The sequence below is a fragment of the Notolabrus celidotus genome, chromosome 13 (assembly GCF_009762535.1).
Source record: "Notolabrus celidotus isolate fNotCel1 chromosome 13, fNotCel1.pri, whole genome shotgun sequence".
In the NCBI taxonomy this organism is placed as follows: Eukaryota; Metazoa; Chordata; class Actinopteri; order Labriformes; family Labridae; genus Notolabrus; species Notolabrus celidotus.
Genome location: NC_048284.1, coordinates 2302259 through 2319404, shown reverse-complemented (window position 1 = coordinate 2319404; position 17146 = coordinate 2302259). Strand labels below are relative to the sequence as shown.

At 44.8% G+C, this 17146-nt stretch overlaps 1 protein-coding gene across 1 annotated transcript; it reads right to left on the bottom strand.

Annotated features, from left to right (window-relative positions):
* Window positions 1–1251: 1251 nt before the first annotated feature.
* Window positions 1252–12617, bottom strand: LOC117823883 (alpha-taxilin-like). Its single transcript, XM_034699157.1, has 10 exons — window positions 12393–12617; window positions 12234–12309; window positions 10681–10766; window positions 10413–10583; window positions 10107–10301; window positions 9750–9869; window positions 6669–6743; window positions 2852–2944; window positions 2564–2659; window positions 1252–2456 (listed from the first exon to the last, which is right to left on the bottom strand). The coding sequence occupies exons 1-10, from the start codon at window positions 12615–12617 to the stop codon at window positions 1608–1610; spliced, it is 1986 nt and encodes a 661-aa protein (XP_034555048.1). The 3' UTR covers window positions 1252–1607.
* Between the last annotated feature and the right edge of the window lie 4529 nt (window positions 12618–17146).

Genomic DNA, 17146 nt, shown 5'->3' with positions numbered 1-17146 from the left:
CGTTCTGAAAACGAAACCGGTGGGTGTTGACGGATGAGAGAGCACAGAGCCAGGAGGGAGAGAGAGAGGTAGCAGAAAGGGGAAGTTCTTTTCTGTTTCACATCAGTTTCACTTAGAGGAACTTCTAAACAGTTCCGCAAAGAGGACAGGAAGCTGCGGTTTCTGTTTCTTTTTCTGCTGCTGAAGTCACACCTCTTCCTTCCTGCTGTCACCGACACTTTGAGTTCCTCTTAGTCTCATGTAAAGACTCACACAGTACCTTCTGTGTGTTTGAGACTGACATATAGCAGAGGACAGAGACGGCGCTGTCACCTGGTCTTCTTTATGTTTTCTATTTGTAATGACTGTTTACTAGTCTCTCCAGGATTTTGCAGGGTTTTTATGTGTGATTGTTGCGGTCCAAAAAGCCTGATTTTGCAACAACTTCTGTGAAATTTGCAGGTTTTTTTTTTTGCTTTTTTCTCTCATCATGATGAGCGGAGCCAGGCCTGGAGTCAACTGGTCAGAGGTTTTCAGAGGACCAGAAAGACAACATGGATGAGGAGAGGAGGAGGAGGAGGATCCTTGATTCAGTGATTACTGCAGGAGAAAACCTCGGTCACATGACCTAAGGTCCTGCTCTGTGCTGTGTTCTGAAAACGCAACCAGTGGGTGTTGACGGACGAGAGAGCACGGGACGAAAGCTTGTTTCATCCTGTATATAAGTCAGTTGGAAGTCAGGGACCTCTACAGGCCAAAGCTGGTATTACAGTTAAATCTGCAACAGTCAGTTTAGGTAGTACAAGATTCAATTGAGGCAAATTTGGAGACAACGGAAGGTCAAATGAATGCTTTCATCCAGGAGACAATGCTAATAGCCCGATATGAAATCAAACATATTCATGATGTTACCTCTGTCATGACCTTAATTTAATCCAGGGTACTTACTTCAAGTAACCTATTGTAGCTTATTTCGAAACCCAATCCAAGTCAGTGAGGATCTTCAAATGTATGGTCGGGGGGCGCTGGTGGCCTAGCGGTCTAAGCGCCCCACATACAGAGGCTATACAGAGGCTATACAGAGGCCCGTTCAATTCCCGGCTGGTTGACCATTTCCTGCATGTCTTCCCCCGCTCTCTGCTCCCACCATTTCCTGTCTCTCTTCACCATCCTATCAAATAAAGGCAAAAAAAAAGCCCCAAAAATATAACTTAAAAAAATAGATGATGGGAAGATTTAAGCAACAATGGTATCAATAAATGAACACATGAATGGTGTACATGTGAAAAAACAAATCACTTTATTCAGGTTGCATTGTGATTTCAAGTTCACTAACTTTACTGGATTACACACCGACCAAAAGGTTTGGTTTCAGCATCCCGTGAGGGGAAGATCGTCCGCTTTTATCAACACTCAACAATTCTGACGGAAGAATCTCGTGTTTGTCGCGCACGCCAAAACCAAAAGTCCACATTCAAACTGTCGAATACAGTCAGCTTCACGTCTGTCCTCGTCTGGTTACATGACTATAGCAACTCTTCAGCTGCTCCAGCGAAGACAAACTAAAGGATTTAGCATCTAATAATTCACCACACACACACACACACACCTCCACCTCGCCCTATGTTTTAGCTAGCATTCTTGCCGCCGTTCTTCTTCTTCTTCTTCTTTGGTGTTTGCTTCTTGGAGGACTCGGCGTTGGAGGGGGCAGCGGCGGCGGCGGCGGCTTTGGGCGTGTTTTTGGAAGGTGGAGCTGATTCGGACTTGGATGGTGCTTCTTCTGGTGCCGGTTGGACTTTCTTGTCCTCCACTGGGACCACTGGTTTGATCTCAGCCTCTGGTGGACTGATCTTGACTTCTTCAGGCTCCGATGTTGACGCTGGTTCAGGAGGTTGTTGCTGGTCTGGTTTTACTGGTTTCTCCTCTGAGTTGCTGATCAGGGGTTGGACTTCTTCTACGTCTGGTTTTGTGTTAGCTGTTGGAGCTTCTGCTTTTGGGACCTCCTCCACTTGATCTAGTTTGTCCTCTACCACCTTCACAGGGACGGCCTCCTCTTTGGGTTTCGTTTTAAACTGGATGAACACAGAAGACATCTCATCTTCCTCTGGGGTTTCATCCTCCTTGGACTCTTTCTCATCGTTGCTGGGTTTGGACAACAGGGAAGCCGCGAGCTCCGCAAGCTTGGCCTGCTCCTCTCTAAGGCGGGTCATATTCTCTGTTAAAACCGGGTCGTCCTCCTGGATCTGCTGGAGCTCGTCGAGCACGTCAGGGGCCGGCGGTTCAGGTTTGTCAGCACTCTCTGGGTTGGTGGTTTCTGAGCTGACGAAGATCTTCGACTGGATGTTGGAGTTAGCCAGGCGGACTTCCTTGATCTTGTCGTAGAGGACTACCCTCTCTTCCTGCAGAGAACGGCACAGCTTCTCCAGCTTCTGAATCTTCAGGACGAACAGGTCGTACTCTTTGCATTTCTCAGTCCTCTGCAACAGAAGGAGGACGCACATCAGGAGAGTTACAAACTATCCTCTGCAAGAAACAGGGAAGCCTTTCAAGACATTCAAAACTACGAGGAGGAGCAGCATCATACCTCATCCATCATGTCATTCAGAGCCTTGTTGCAGTTCTCAAACCTCGTCCTCCACAGATTTGACTCTTTATCCATTTTCTTCATCTTCTCTGACATCTGAAACAAGAGAGAGTTTAATCACACGTCTGTACCAATTCCAATAACTCCACAGGACTTTAAGAATACAACAATAAAAGAATATAAAGACATTGAGCATTGGATGCATAGAAGTTGGTTGAAAACAGGAATATTGATCAAGCAAAGTAAAGCACGCTCTCATGAACACGGACTCGACTGGTCAACACCTACGTTATCCATCTCCTTCTTGAAGCGGACGTAGATTTCGTTGCTTTTGGCCAGAGTCTCCTGGAACTCGTCAAACTTCTGAGCGTAGAGAGTCAGCTGTGGACGGGCAAGAAGAAGAGTGAGTCGGGCTACGTCCTCAGGTACACGGATATTTATAGGCACAGATTATTCTCTCTGCATTTTCAGAACAAGACTGTCAACACCTGAGGAGGTTCTAATCACTGTCACATCAAACACCAGAGACGAGCATGGTGCGGATGTGAATTGAGTGGCGAATTGAAAACGATTGAGTTGGATGTATTTATTCACCCCTCATGCTGTGGTGTACATATGAAGAAGAGCGAGGTTTCCTTCCGAACATGCAATGAAACCTAAACCTGAAAAGAGGAACGGGAGCGTGCCTGTGTTCCCACATTTCGGCATCTATAAGCTCCTTTTCGATCAGCCTATTTTATTTTTTCTTGTAATGACTCTGATTGGGACGATTTCTTGTGGGAGGATAGGGCTTAAATTGAAGGGAAATGTAGCAACACAAGACCTAACTTTGAAAATGTCCTAGAAATGTGGGAACGTAGGGATGACCCCAGAGGAACCAGAACCTGATTTTCTCTCTTAATCTTTGAAAAATATTACTTAAAGGTGACATGCAAAGTGGACTTTTTAATGGTTCTCTACCTGAAATCTGTGTCCCTGTCTACAAACCCCCCGAGAATGAAAAGAATCCATTCTGCCCCTGTTCTGATTTCTCCACCTTTCTGTAAATGTGTGTGAAACGAGCCGTTTCAGTTTTCAGTGTTTTTTATACGTCACAACGACATCCGGTCTGTAACAGGAAGTCAGAGCTTGGAGCTTGTTCAGTCCATAGACTGTATAAAATACAACTCAACCCCTCCTCCGTTTTTCATTCCCTGCACACATGTGTGCTAACAAGGAGCTTAGGAGGGAGGCATGCTAGTTGTAGGCTGTCTTAATAAACTCAAAGGTCGGTTTTACGCCCAAAATCTAGTGGATGATTTTTATTTATCATGGATAAGTGCTAGCGCTAGTTAGCATAGCCACATAGCTACATGTTTGTAGCTGTAGCTGTAGCTGTGTACCAAGACACATGTCGACATACTGACAAATAAAACAACAAGAAACACTAAATCTGTGACCAATGGTTCAGAAAGGTCCTGCTGCCTTTCTGGTAGAGGTCGGTTTGACTCCCCACATCTGCAGATTTGAAGATCTAGTGGATGATTTTTAGTTTTCATGGAAAAGTGCTAGCGCTAGTTAGCATAGCCACATAGCTACATGTTGGTAGCTGTGTACCAAGACACACGTCGACATACTGACAAGTAAAACAACAAGAAACACTAAATCTGTGACCAATGGTTCAGAAAGGTCCTGCTGCAGGCACCTCTCCGTCAGGATCAGATTCTGGATCAGATTCAGAGGGTTGAAGTAACGCGGGTCTGTGGGCAGCCAACATGTAAACATAAGATCAACGTGCTGGAGAGCCGAGGGCACATCCACTTCCTGAGGGGGCGTGGTCAGAGAGAAAACAGCCTGTTCTGAGGAGGGCTGAAGAAGAGGGCTTTTCAGGCAGACCAGAATCTGATTTCAAAGTGTTTTTTTGAGCATAAACTTTAAAGACATGTTTTGGGGACCTCTTAGACCAATATATATTGATGAAAAAAGCGCGATATGTCACCTTTAATGCATAATGACTGGTCCACTTAGTGATTAATTACAAATCCTAACGAACATTAATTATGAAGTATGCACACTGCTGCAATCATCAATCATTCACACTCCCACAGCTTTACAGTCAGTTCAACAAATTGAGGTTCACGCTCAGGCACATTCAGTCGAAGCTTAAACAAAGGAAGGATGAGGGGAACATTGTCGTTCTTAGCTTCTTTAACCACAAATCAAATGTACATCATGGCTTGGTCAGACTTGACTGGTGAGCTCAGTTTTTGGAGCCTTTGGTTTGCTATATTTACAGTTCCTCGCCTCGGCTGTTTGGAGCCTGAAGTCAACTTTCATACAGTGCAGTTCTTTAAAAGGTCATTGCGCTGTTCTTTTTAGAAATACAGCTTCTTAAGCCTGGTTTATACTTCAGCAGTGGCTGATGCGGACGTGAGCACTACATACTTGTGCGTCGATGTGTCCAAGTCGCAGAGCAATACTCCGCCGAAACACTTGAGGGCAGTGCAGTCTCTCTGACAGCCAGTCGCCTGTTTCCGGCCCTGCCACGTTTACTGTTTACTTTATCATGGCGATTCCGAATGTATAATGTTAAGTTAGAGCTGATACATGTTTCTGTTTATCATACAGCAATGATTATAGGGAAGAATAGAGAGGAGACGTCAGAGGAGATTTGATGCACGGCCGATGTACAGCGATTCTTGGAAGTGCTGCAAATGCAGGAAGTACAAGCCCGTCAAGCGGGCAAATCACAGGGTTTGCAGTCCGCATCGATTTGACCCATAGTTAATTTTTGGAGGAGGTGCATGTCGGCTTCATACGTAGGCCTCTGCGTAGGTTCCATAGACAGTATAAGAAATGGGCGTAGTATCAGTGACGTCACCCATCTGGTTTGAGGCCAATCATCAGCAGCAGCCATATGCTGAACACAACCTAACTTCGTCCAAGCAAGTGTGAGGTAAAGAGGCGGGCCTTTAGTCTTTTTGCTAACAGCTACAGGATGCCCACCTGCCAATCAAGTAAGCCATGCCCTTATTTGGGCAAAAAATTGTACGTTTAATACCTTCAAAAAATGCAGATAGAGAAATGAGCTATTCAGACCTGAACCGTTTTTTGAACCAGGCTGTAAACATGTTTGTTTCTGCTGTAAAGATCGTCTTCTTTGAATGGGTGTGTATGTGGTTTCCTGTGTTTCTGCAGCCAGCCTCTAGTGGACGCTCGATGAACTGCAGTTTTTAGCACTTCCTCATGGGCTTCATATTTTAAGACCGGAGGTTGCCACTTGGGCTCCATGGCATAGGCTACGCCTTCGATTTGATGCCGAAGTATAAACCAGACTTAATTGAAGATGCATCCTTCGCTTTAAAGGCTGATTTATACTTCTGCGTCGCCCCTACGCAGCAGGGGCTGACGCGGACATGAGCCCCACATACTTGTGCGTCGGTGTGTCCGTGTCGCGCAGCAATTCTCCGCCGAAACGCCTGAGGGCAGTGTGGTCTATCTGATAGCCGGCCGCCTGCTTCCGGTCCCGCTACGATCTCTGTTTACTTTTCCACAGTGATTCAGAGCGTGTTCTGTTCATCTACAGCTCATACATGTTGCTGTTTATCATACAGACATGATTACATGAAGAATAGAGAGAAGGAGATGAAATACACGGCCGATGTGCGGCCGATGTCCGGGATCCCAGAAGTGTTGTAAATGCGGGAAAGACAAAGCCGTCGAGCGGACCAATCAGGTGCACGTCAGCTACCTGCGTAGGCCACGGCGTAGGTACGGGAGCTACGCGGACCCCCAGCGTAGGATACGCCGTTGATTCAACGCAGAAGTATAAATCAGCCTTAAGACTTCATGGTCGACGCATTTCAGGAAAATAATAAATAATCAGTTAGTTATGAATGAAACGTGACAGTTCTGAAGTGTCAGAAGTTATGGGCTCCCGTTGTTTCATGACCTCAGTGTCCCTACTGCTCCTTGTTCCCAGTTGTTCTGTGAATATTCACCTGTGCCTGCATGACAGTCCCCTGCTCTCTGTAAGTCTGAGCCTGCAGTTTCCACTCAGCAGCCTGAACCAGTAACTGGTTAGAAGAGAACAGACGAAGGAGACACATTACAGACGGTTCTTTACCTTCTTCTTCATGGCCAGCTCCTGCTCCTTCATAGCGAAGCATTTCTTTGTTTTGTCAATAGCCTCCCTAAGCAACTACGGCGACAGAGACAATACACAGTCAATCTGAGTGGCCTTCAAACATTGACTTAAGTTCTCAACATACATGATGAAAATATGAATGTGTGATTAGTTATGAAAACAAATAAAGTCTCAACAGTTTAAACTCTAGCTTTCAGAAGATTCACAGATATGTTTGAGACATTTAAAGACAAACGGGACAACAAATATCAAATGACTTAAACAGCAAAATCTCAAGTGTGGATGCAGAAACTGAATTTACTTATCAAACATTTGATGGAGAAACAAAATCTTGATTTGTGGAATATAATCTGAAAATGTGTTATGAATCAATAATGTCCTGTTTTATTCAAAGTATGACGTGTAGATATGATGTTTTTGACGGGTTTCAGAGCGCCACTGGTGACAGCTGAAAATGTTGAAAAGCCATGTGAAACTCTGTAATCTCAGTTTCCAAATCCACTCTACAGATTCATAATCTGGTTTCCTGATTTACTTTCTGACTGTGGGAACAGACTCAAAAACTTTGAGGGCCCTGATTCTTCACTGTGGGTACGGACTCCTAAAAGGACAGAGAGGACAGATTTCTGAACTGTTGGCATGAATTTGTGGAAACACGCCAACATTTTGAGAACAGGGTCTTAAACTGTGGGTGAGGACTCCAACTCGGTCTCAGCAGATGTGTGTCTAACATGAGTTTGGTCCTGCTGGAGGTTTCTGCCTGTTACCTACGAGACAAGGGAGCTCAGGGTCTCCAGAAAGGTCTATGGTTAGTAACTTTAATGAGACAGGCAGAGAGAGGAGAGAGAGAGGGAAAGACAGGATCCCAGTGTGTCAGTCTAAGCCTATAGCAGCATAACTAAGACCTGGTCCAAGCCTGATCCAGCTCTAACTATAAGCTTTATCAAAAAGGAAAGTTTGAAGCCTACTCTTAAAAGTAGAGAGGGTGTCTGCCTCCCGGACCCTGACTGGTAGATGATTCTAAAGGAGAGGTGCCTGATAACTGAAGGCTCTACCTCCCATACTACTTTTAGAGACTTTAGGTACGATGAGCAGGCCTGCATGTTGGGAGCGTAGAGTTCTAGAGGGGTGATAGGGAACTATGAGCTCTTTGAGATACGTGGGGCAGAAACCTCCAGCAGGACCAGACTCATGTTAGACAGCCATCATGCCTCGACCGAGTTGGGTCTTGAAAGAGGGATAGAGGAGAATAAGAGAGAGAGGGAGCGGTGATAGTGATGAGATGAGAAGTAGAAGCTGTTGCTGCTGGAGTCCAGCACATCCGTATCAGCTGGAGTCTGGAGCGTCCACAGCAGGCAGAGAGAGGAGAGAGAGGGAAAGACGGGATCCCAGTGTGTCAGTCTAAGCCTATAGCAGCATAACTAAGAGCTGGTCCAAGCCTGATCCAGCTCTAACTATAAGCTTTATCAAAAAGGAAAGTTTGAAGCCTACTCTTAAAAGTAGAGAGGGTGTCTGCCTCCCGGATCCTGACTGGTAGATGATTCCAAAGGAGAGGGGCCTGATAACTGAAGGCTCTACCTCCCATACTACTTTTAGTGACAGTTAAAATGATCTGTTGTTGCATATTTCCATTGGGTCTGAAGCAGGCCAAAGCTCACACCATCACACCGCTGTCCCAATGCTTCATGCCTTGCATACTGGTCACACTTTGCATTGTGGGACGCCGGCTTCACCTCTTCGGTGAAGGGAAAAGATCTCCATTTAAGTTACTAACCATAGACCTTTCTGGAGTCCCTGAGCTCCCTTGTCTCGTAGGTTCCTCTGGATCTCTGCTGCTGTGGACGTGCCAGACTCCAGCTGCTACAACTACTACTATCCGTCTCCCCACTATCATCTCTCTCTCTCTCTCTCTTCATCTCCCTCTATCCCTCTCTCCAACTCGGTCTCAACAGATCCCACATAGCAAAATTGGTCTGGCCCAGTTCTGGCCCACAATACACTTAGACTCAGCCAACTTGCGCAAAGAATGACGGCCCTTAAGTGGCCCAGATATAGTTTGCCAGAGACGGCCCACACATGGGCTAGCTTAATCACAAGCTCAAACTTAATTGGCCCAGATGCGGCATGGACAGATCTGGGCCACATTAACCAAGACACAATCGGGCCAGATGTGGCATGCCATCAAATATACAATGCCATCATTGCCAGACCTGGTCTACATCCGGTTGACATACCACTTGCCATGCCAGCAGTCAGCCAGCAGTGCCGGCTTGAAGCCAGATCTGGCCCGGACCTATTTGCTATGTGGGATGTGTGTCTAACATGAGTCTGGTCCTGCTGGAGGTTTCTGCCTGTTAAAGGAAGTTTGTCCCTTCCAATGTAACTTGCTAAATGCTGCAAAGTGATCTAGTTTGTTCATCAATAAACAAACAAACAAAAGCCCTCCTGTCCCATTTGAGTTACTAACCATAGACCTTTATGACGGTCCCTGAGCTCCCTTGTCCCGTAGGTTCCTCTGGATCTCTGCTGCTGTGGACGTTCCAGACTCCACCTACTACAACTACTACTATCCGTCTCCCCACTATCATCTCTCTCTCTCTCTTCATCTCCCTCTATCCCTCTCTCCAACACGGTCTCAGCAGATGTGTGTCTAACATGAGTCTGGTCCTGCTGGAGGTTTCTGCCTGTTAAAGGAAGTTTGTCCTTGCCACTGTAACTTGCTAAATGCTGCAAAGTGCTCTGCTCATGGTGGATTAAGCTAAGATCAGACTGAGTCCTGTCTGGAAGATGGGACTGGATCTGATCCGGTCTTGATGTTGGGTCTTTGTTAATAATAGAACATAGAGTACGGTCTAGACCTGCTCTGTTTGGAAAGAGTCTGAGGAGAACGTTTGTTGTGATTTGGCGCTACATAAATAAAGATTGATTGCTTGATGTTCACATGGCTCTTTGTTTTTCCAGCTGCCTCCAGAGGGGCTGTGTGAGACTGTTAATGTTGTGAGGTATTACAGATGGAGTTTGTTTTTAAAGTGTTTGCTGTGTCTCGTTGTTCACACTCACGTATTCCTTCTCTCTCTTGTGTTTCTCGTCGGCCTCGCTCAGCAGCGCGTTGGCCTGCTGCAGTTTGGCTTCAGTCAGTTTTTGCTGAAGGTCGCGGCGCTCGTTGATGTTCTCCAAACTCTGTGGATAGAGATTCAATAATGAAGGAAGAGGCTATCAATAAAAGTCAAAAATAGAGACAAATAGTTGCTTTTTGTTTTAGTTTCATCCTTGCAACTTATTTGATGCCATAAATGCCTCTGAGCTGTTGGAATAAATGCACATGGGCCATCACTGGGAGCCTTCCTTCCTATTCATTCTACAAGGTAGGTTAAACTTAAAGGTGGGTTCCTTCCTTGAACTTTGACCTTCCCTCACCTCCTCCCTCATCTCGCACTGGTTCATCAGACTCTCCAGTTTCTCCGTCAGGTTGGTGTTCTCGCGGCACAGCTTCTCGTTCCGTGTGCTGTGCTGCTCGATCTGAGACTGGATTTCCGTCAGCATCATCTGAAAGTGTCCCGTCATCTCCTTCCTCTTCTCCTCGTCCTCCCTGCAGCGCTTCAGGGTCTGATCCTAAAGAGGGGAGGAGGGGGAACAGAGAGGAGTGGTTATAATATAACAGAGAACTAAACTTAGTTGGGTCTATTTTTGAGAGCAGCAGCGCCCCCTGCTGTCCGGACGTACCCTCAGCCTGCTGTAGTGTCCCTGCAGCTCTCTGCACAGGCTCTCCAGTTTGCCGCGAGCCGTGACGCTGCTGCGACTCTCGGCCTGCAGCTGCTGCCGCTCGTCCAGCAGGAGGGACAAGGTCTGCTGCAGCACACACAGCTTCTTCTCATCCACATGCCTGTGGGCTGCCTGCAAACACACACACAGAGACAGAAGGACATGGTCATTTTTGCTGACTAACTTATCAAAGCCTCCATAAATAATCATTAAAAAGTATATATCTCACCAGCTCTGCATATTTCCTGACCACGTCGTCCAGCTTCTTCTGCGGAGAGGAGAGCTTCTTCAGACTCTGCATGATGAGAGACATCTCTGAAAACAGAAGACAGGAGGAGACGTTACTTAATATCTGAAAGTTTCAGCCCGTTGAGAAAGAAAGATTTCCTGAGAGGACAGCTTTTAGAAAGTTATCAGTTATAGAGTCTGTGTTCAAATCTGGACAACATGACAGCTCCTTAAAAGTGAAACCAAAACGTTAGAGCTCCCCCTGCTGAGTGGCTGCAGTATAGGTCTTAAAGCCCGCCTCCTCCATATTAACAGATGGAACATGGGTCAAACTCTAATATCTAAATAGAGGACAAATAAACATCTCTGTCCTTATGGTTGGTTCCTATCATGCTGATTTATGTCACAGTGTTCATGTTTCTGACTAGTTTACTTTGAATTAGTTAAAGTGGTATTAAGCGGGAAAAAGGGCAGGGTTGAATGAAATGTCTTTTTTACATCCAACTTTTCTTAAGAATGTTGACTTTTTTCTTTCTGAGATCAAAGACAGAGTTCTAGAATTCTGCCTGTGATGTCATGGTCAGAGTTCTAGAATTCTGTCTTCGATCTCACGGGTAGAGTTCTAGAATTCATTCTTTGATCTCACGGGCAGAGTTCTAGAATTCTGTCCTTGAGCTCACGGGTAGAGTTCTAGAATTCATTCTTGATCTCACGGGCAGAGTTCTAGAATTCTGTCTTTGATCTCACAGGCAGAGTTCTAGAATTCTGTCTTTGATCTCACGGGCAGAGTTCTAGAATTCAGTCTTTGATCTCACGGACAAAGTTCTAGAATTCTGTCTTTGATCTCACAGGTAGAGTTCTAGAATCTTGCCTTCGATCTCACGGGTAGAGTTCTAGAATTCTGTCTTTGAGCTCACGGGCAAAGTTCTAGAATTCTTTCTTCGATCTCACGGGCAAAGTTCTAGAATTCAGTCTTTGATCTCACAGGCAGAGTTCTAGAATTCTGTCTTTGATCTCACAGGCAGAGTTCTAGAATTCTGTCTTTGATCTCACAGGCAGAGTTCTAGAATTCTATTTTCGATCTCACGGACAAAGTTCTAGAATTCTTTCTTTGATCTCACAGGGAGAGTTCTAGAATCTTGCCTTCGATCTCACGGTCAGAGTTCTAGAATTCTGCTTTCAATCTCACGGGCAGAGTTCTATTCATTATCAACACCATGATTGACAGCTCTGTCGACCAATGAGGCGCCTGCAGCGCTGCCTTCAGCGGATTATCAGAGTAGAGGAGGAACGGTGAGAGGAAACGTAACAAACACTAACACAAGACTTATTGAACTTTCCATAAGTCCATGAGTGTCTGCAGCATGGAAATAGAGCTAACACAGCCCAGCATGTATAGACTTGTGACATTTTGCAAAGTCCGTCTCTAGGAGGGCCTTACAATGAATAAAAAACGACTACATAAACAAGGAACAGTAGAAACACAACCTCAGCAACCAACAGATACATTAAAAACATGACTGTAAAGTGTGTCACAGTATCTTGCAGCCTCACCTGTCTCTGTGGCCGCTGCAATGTCTTCTTTTGTCTCCTTCTTCATCTTCTCCATCTCTGCCTCCACAGCACTCTGCTACAATCACAAGCATACAAACTTTACCTTCACGCTCGCTCTGACAGAAGCTGAAAATGTCGGTTTGACGTCCCCTCACCCACCTGTTTGTCCAGCCCGCTGGCTGCTGAGCTGTACGTGCTGATGATATCCTCAAGCTGCCGGCTGAACTCCTCCATGGGGTTGAAGAACTCAGAGGATGAGGAAGGGGAAGGGGAGGAGGGGGAGGGGGTGCTGCAGGCTGCAGGAGAAGCTTCATCTTCACCTTCCATGTTGTCGATGGGTTGAGGAGGAACTAACACTTTAGCTGCTTTCACCGACGTCTCCATCCTCAACGATCTGAGGAAGAATGTTCATCAGACTTCAATTTTAATTAGACTAACTTATTCCTGCACATAAAGAATCACTGATTAAAAACAGACATGACTCTGTAGTGGAAGTCACTGCATTAAAACCAGCCATGACTCTGTAGTGGAAGTCACTGCATTAGAAACAGACATGACTCTGTAGTGGAAGTCACCGCATTAAAACCAGCCATGACTCTGCAGTGGAAGTCACTGCATTAGAAACAGACATGACTCTGTAGTGGAAGTCACTGCATTAAACACAGACATGACTCTGTAGTGGAAGTCACTGCATTAAACACAGACATGACTCTGTAGTGGAAGTCACTGCATTAAAAACAGACATGACTCTGTAGTGGAAGTCACTGCATTAAAAACAGACATGACTCTGTAGTGGAAGTCAATGCAATAAACACAGACATGACTCTGTAGTGGAAGTCACTGCATTAAAACCAGACATGACTCTGCAGTGGAAGTCACTGCATTGAAAACAGACATGACTGTAGTGGAAGTCACTGCATTACAAACAGACATGACTCTGTAGTGGAAGTCACTGCATTAAAAACAGACATGACTCTGTAGTGGAAGTCACTGCATTAAACACAGACATGACTCTGCAGTGGAAGTCACTGCATTAAACACAGACATGACTCTGTAGTGGAAGTCACTGCATTACAAACAGACATGACTCTGCAGTGGAAGTCACTGCATTAAACACAGACATGACTCTGTAGTGGAAGTCACTGCATTAAAAACAGACATGACTGTAGTTGAAGTCACTGCATTAGAAACAGACATGACTCTGTAGTGGAAGTCACTGCATTAAAAACAGACATGACTCTGTAGTGGAAGTCACTGCATTAAGAACAGACATGACTCTGTAGTGGAAGTCACTGCATTAATAACAGACATGACTCTGTAGTGGAAGTCACTGCATTAAAAACAGACATGACTCTGCAGTGGAAGTCACTGCCTATAGTATTTTGAAGGTGGTTAAATGAAGCTACATCATCAATGGAGGACTCTTCACTTCAGTGTCTCTTTTACTGTCCGTTCGTGGTTTCCAGGTTTTGCTATACGTCCATGTGTGTGTATATCTATGTGTGTATTTGTGTTTATGGGAACAGATGCAGTGTGTCAGTGGCTGTTTATCCTCACAGTTATGTTGCAACATGACGGCTGCCCCCGTTTTTGTATCTGCTGAGTTAAAATTAGCTGCGTGATCCCTGCAGCCCCCGCTCTGTCCCACACACACACACACACACACACACACACACACACACACACTGACCACACCTGTTTCAGTCTCATCTATCCTGAGAGCTTCCAAATATGGTCAAACCGTCACAAACAGTCTGTACCCTCATGTTTTTACATTACAAACAAACTGAAATGAGTGTTTGTGTTCATATCAGTTTGTTGGTTTACATTCTTAAAGACATACGACCCCTTCAAGAAAATCTGCTTTCAGGACCCCTCCCAAAGAAAAGTTAGGCCCCGCCCACTGAGTTACGCAACCAATAAGAGTCCGGCCTCCTGCATCTGTTAGCTGCATTGAAATAAACAACTTGTAATCATGTGTTTATGAAGATTTTAGAATAAAAAGTGGGTTAAAACTGAAAGAAACCACAATATAGAAATCTATGGTTACAGGATGTATGACTGACGAAGATCTGTAATAAAGGAAGTTATGTTAGGACAAAAGCAAGGGCTGTTACTGGGTACAACTTTTACATTTTACAGACAAACTTCTCTTCATTTTCCAATCTTTAAGTCTACTTCATGCTACACATGCTCCTAATGCAGCAAAGTCAACTACAAGAAGGCCTATAGTTGATGAAACTGATAAAAAGCAAAGACAACAACATGATGCAATCACTGTTAAAGCGAAAGAGAAGCAGAGAGGTCACTAAATCTCAATGTGGAAGAGTTTAGAGTTCCAAAACAGCGATGAAACGACACTTTAGGAAGTCATAAACAGTGAAGTCACACGTCTGCTCTGCTCTCAGTCACAGAAGGGATCATTAAGATCAGAGAAAGATGGATTTTTAACTCTATTTTGATCATGAAGTGGATGGAACAAAGTGTGACTGGAAGGCTGAATGAAGTCTTCAGGCACACACCAGCTGTGACAAACAATTAGCCAAGTCATGGCAGCCATTATAGAACCGCTACGTATGAAGGATTCACCAAGTAGAGCAACATGAAGAAGTGTTCTGAAACCCGTACTGGGAGGCCGGTTCTAGATCCTTCTTAAAATCAAATCCAAGGAGCATCTCTGAGGTGTCACACAACATCACCTGTACAGTCGATTTTCAACCCAACATAGAAACACACACTTGACAGAATTGTGAGTTTAACTGAAGTGAAAAGAGTCTTACCGGGATCAGCGGAGTGAAGGAGAAGACAGGGAGAGAAGCAGAGGAAAGAGAGAGGTGGAGGGGGGGAGGAGGGTCCTGCTGACAGGACGGACGACAGCTGACCCCCAAAATAACCCGCCAGGCTCAGCTCACTATCTGTGGAGAGTGACATGAGTGTGTGTGTGTGCGCATACTGTGTGTGTCCAGAGTGTGAATTAAGAGGAATGGTGAAGGGAAACTTCCTGGTGGAGAATCTGTCTTTAAATCTGGTCTTAATGAGGTGTTAAAGTTGACATACATGACGTGTTTACGGTCATACAGGTGATAAAAATGTACAAAATATCACAAAGGAGAGAAGGATTGTTTGTCATGTCGTCTTTTGATGCTTTATAAAGAGGAGTGGTCAGAGCAGAGGTCATCAAAGTTCACCTGACAATGACAGCAAGTCCTATATGAGGGATTGTGTGTGGCTGTAGTACTGACCGCAGCCAGCAGGGGGCAGCAGTGGGCCATCAATCTGCAGCACCATTTGAATTAAATTCCTCAATGGGGACACAAGCAGGTGGATTAGATCTGAGGTGTGGATGAGAGAGAAAGAGAGAGAGAGAGTCATCTTCTCTGTCCTTCCACAGTCATTCATAAATCCGCTTCTTCACACATTTGACGCCAAAAAAAATCAACTTTCATTTCGTCTGCAGCTGATTCTGCTCCTGAAAATGTAAATTCACAGCTGCACCCTTCATTGGAATCTTACATTTCAGCCCTGATGATTTAAATTGTTATTGTTACATTAAAACAAAAAGTGATAAACCTCGTCTGGAAGCGGCTCAGAAATGTTTGGAATGAATCACTGGAGAGAGGGCTTTAAGCCTTTGGACTCATTAATCTGAATTAAAGATCTAATAAGATTAAAAGAGAATTTTAATCAGATTAAAACGAGCTGGAAACAAACGGAGCGTGTGAAAACCTCATGTGACTCAGAGCTGGACGTTTAAACCTTTGTTTGTTTGGGGGGCGAGGGACCCTTTCAGCTCTTTATGAGCACTCACTTCCTGCCGAGGTTTTCAGAGAATTCAAATGTTGGTGAGGATTTTGGAGGAATGAAGGTTTAAGGTGATCCACGGGGGAGCCTGCTCAAGGTCCCCTGATGTTCTCACCGGAAAGCCTCTGTTTCTGGCACGGTATTGTTTTGGTTAATTTCAGCTTTGGGCAAAAATATATGAAAAAGGAAACCAAACAAATCCAACCTCCTACCTTTCTCTCTCCTTTCCATTGTTGTTCTCCTTCCATTATTTCCCTTTCTATGGTTGTCTGTTATTTCTCTCAATGATCCACAACAATGCAGTGGCTTCCACTACAGAGCCATGTCTGTTTTTAATGCAGTGACTTCCACTACAGAGTCATGTCTGTTTTTAATGCAGTGACTTCCACTACAGAGTCATGTCTGTGTTTAATGCAGTGACTTCCACTACAGAGTCATGTCTGTGTTTAATGCAGTGACTTCCACTACAGAGTCATGTCTGTTTCTAATGCAGTGACTTCCACTACAGAGTCATGTCTGTTATTAATGCAGTGACTTCCACTGCATAGCCATGTCTGTTTTTAATGCAGTGACTTCCACGACAGAGTCATGTCTGTTTGTAATGCAGTGACTTCCACTACAGAGTCATGTCTGTGTTTAATGCAGTGACTTCCACTACAGTCATGCCTGTTTTTAATGCAGTGACTTCCACTACAGAGTAATGTCTGTTTGTAATGCAGTGACTTCCACCACAGAGTCATGTCTGTTTTAAATGCAGTGACTTCCACTACAGAGTCATGTCTGTTTTTAATGCAGTGACTTCCACTACAGAGTCATGTCTGTATTTAATGCAGTGACTTCCACTGCATAGCCATGTCTGTTTTTAATGCAGTGACTTCCACTACAGAGTCATGTCTGTGTTTAATGCAGTGACTTCCACTACAGAGTCATGTCTGTTTTTAATGCAGTGACTTCCACTACAGAGTCATGTCTGTTTTTAATGCAGTGACTTCCACTACAGTCATGTCTGTTTTTAATGCAGTGACTTCCACTACAGAGTCATGTCTGTTTTTAATGCAGTGACTTCCACTACAGAGTCATGTCTGTTTTTAATGCAGTGACTTCCACTACAG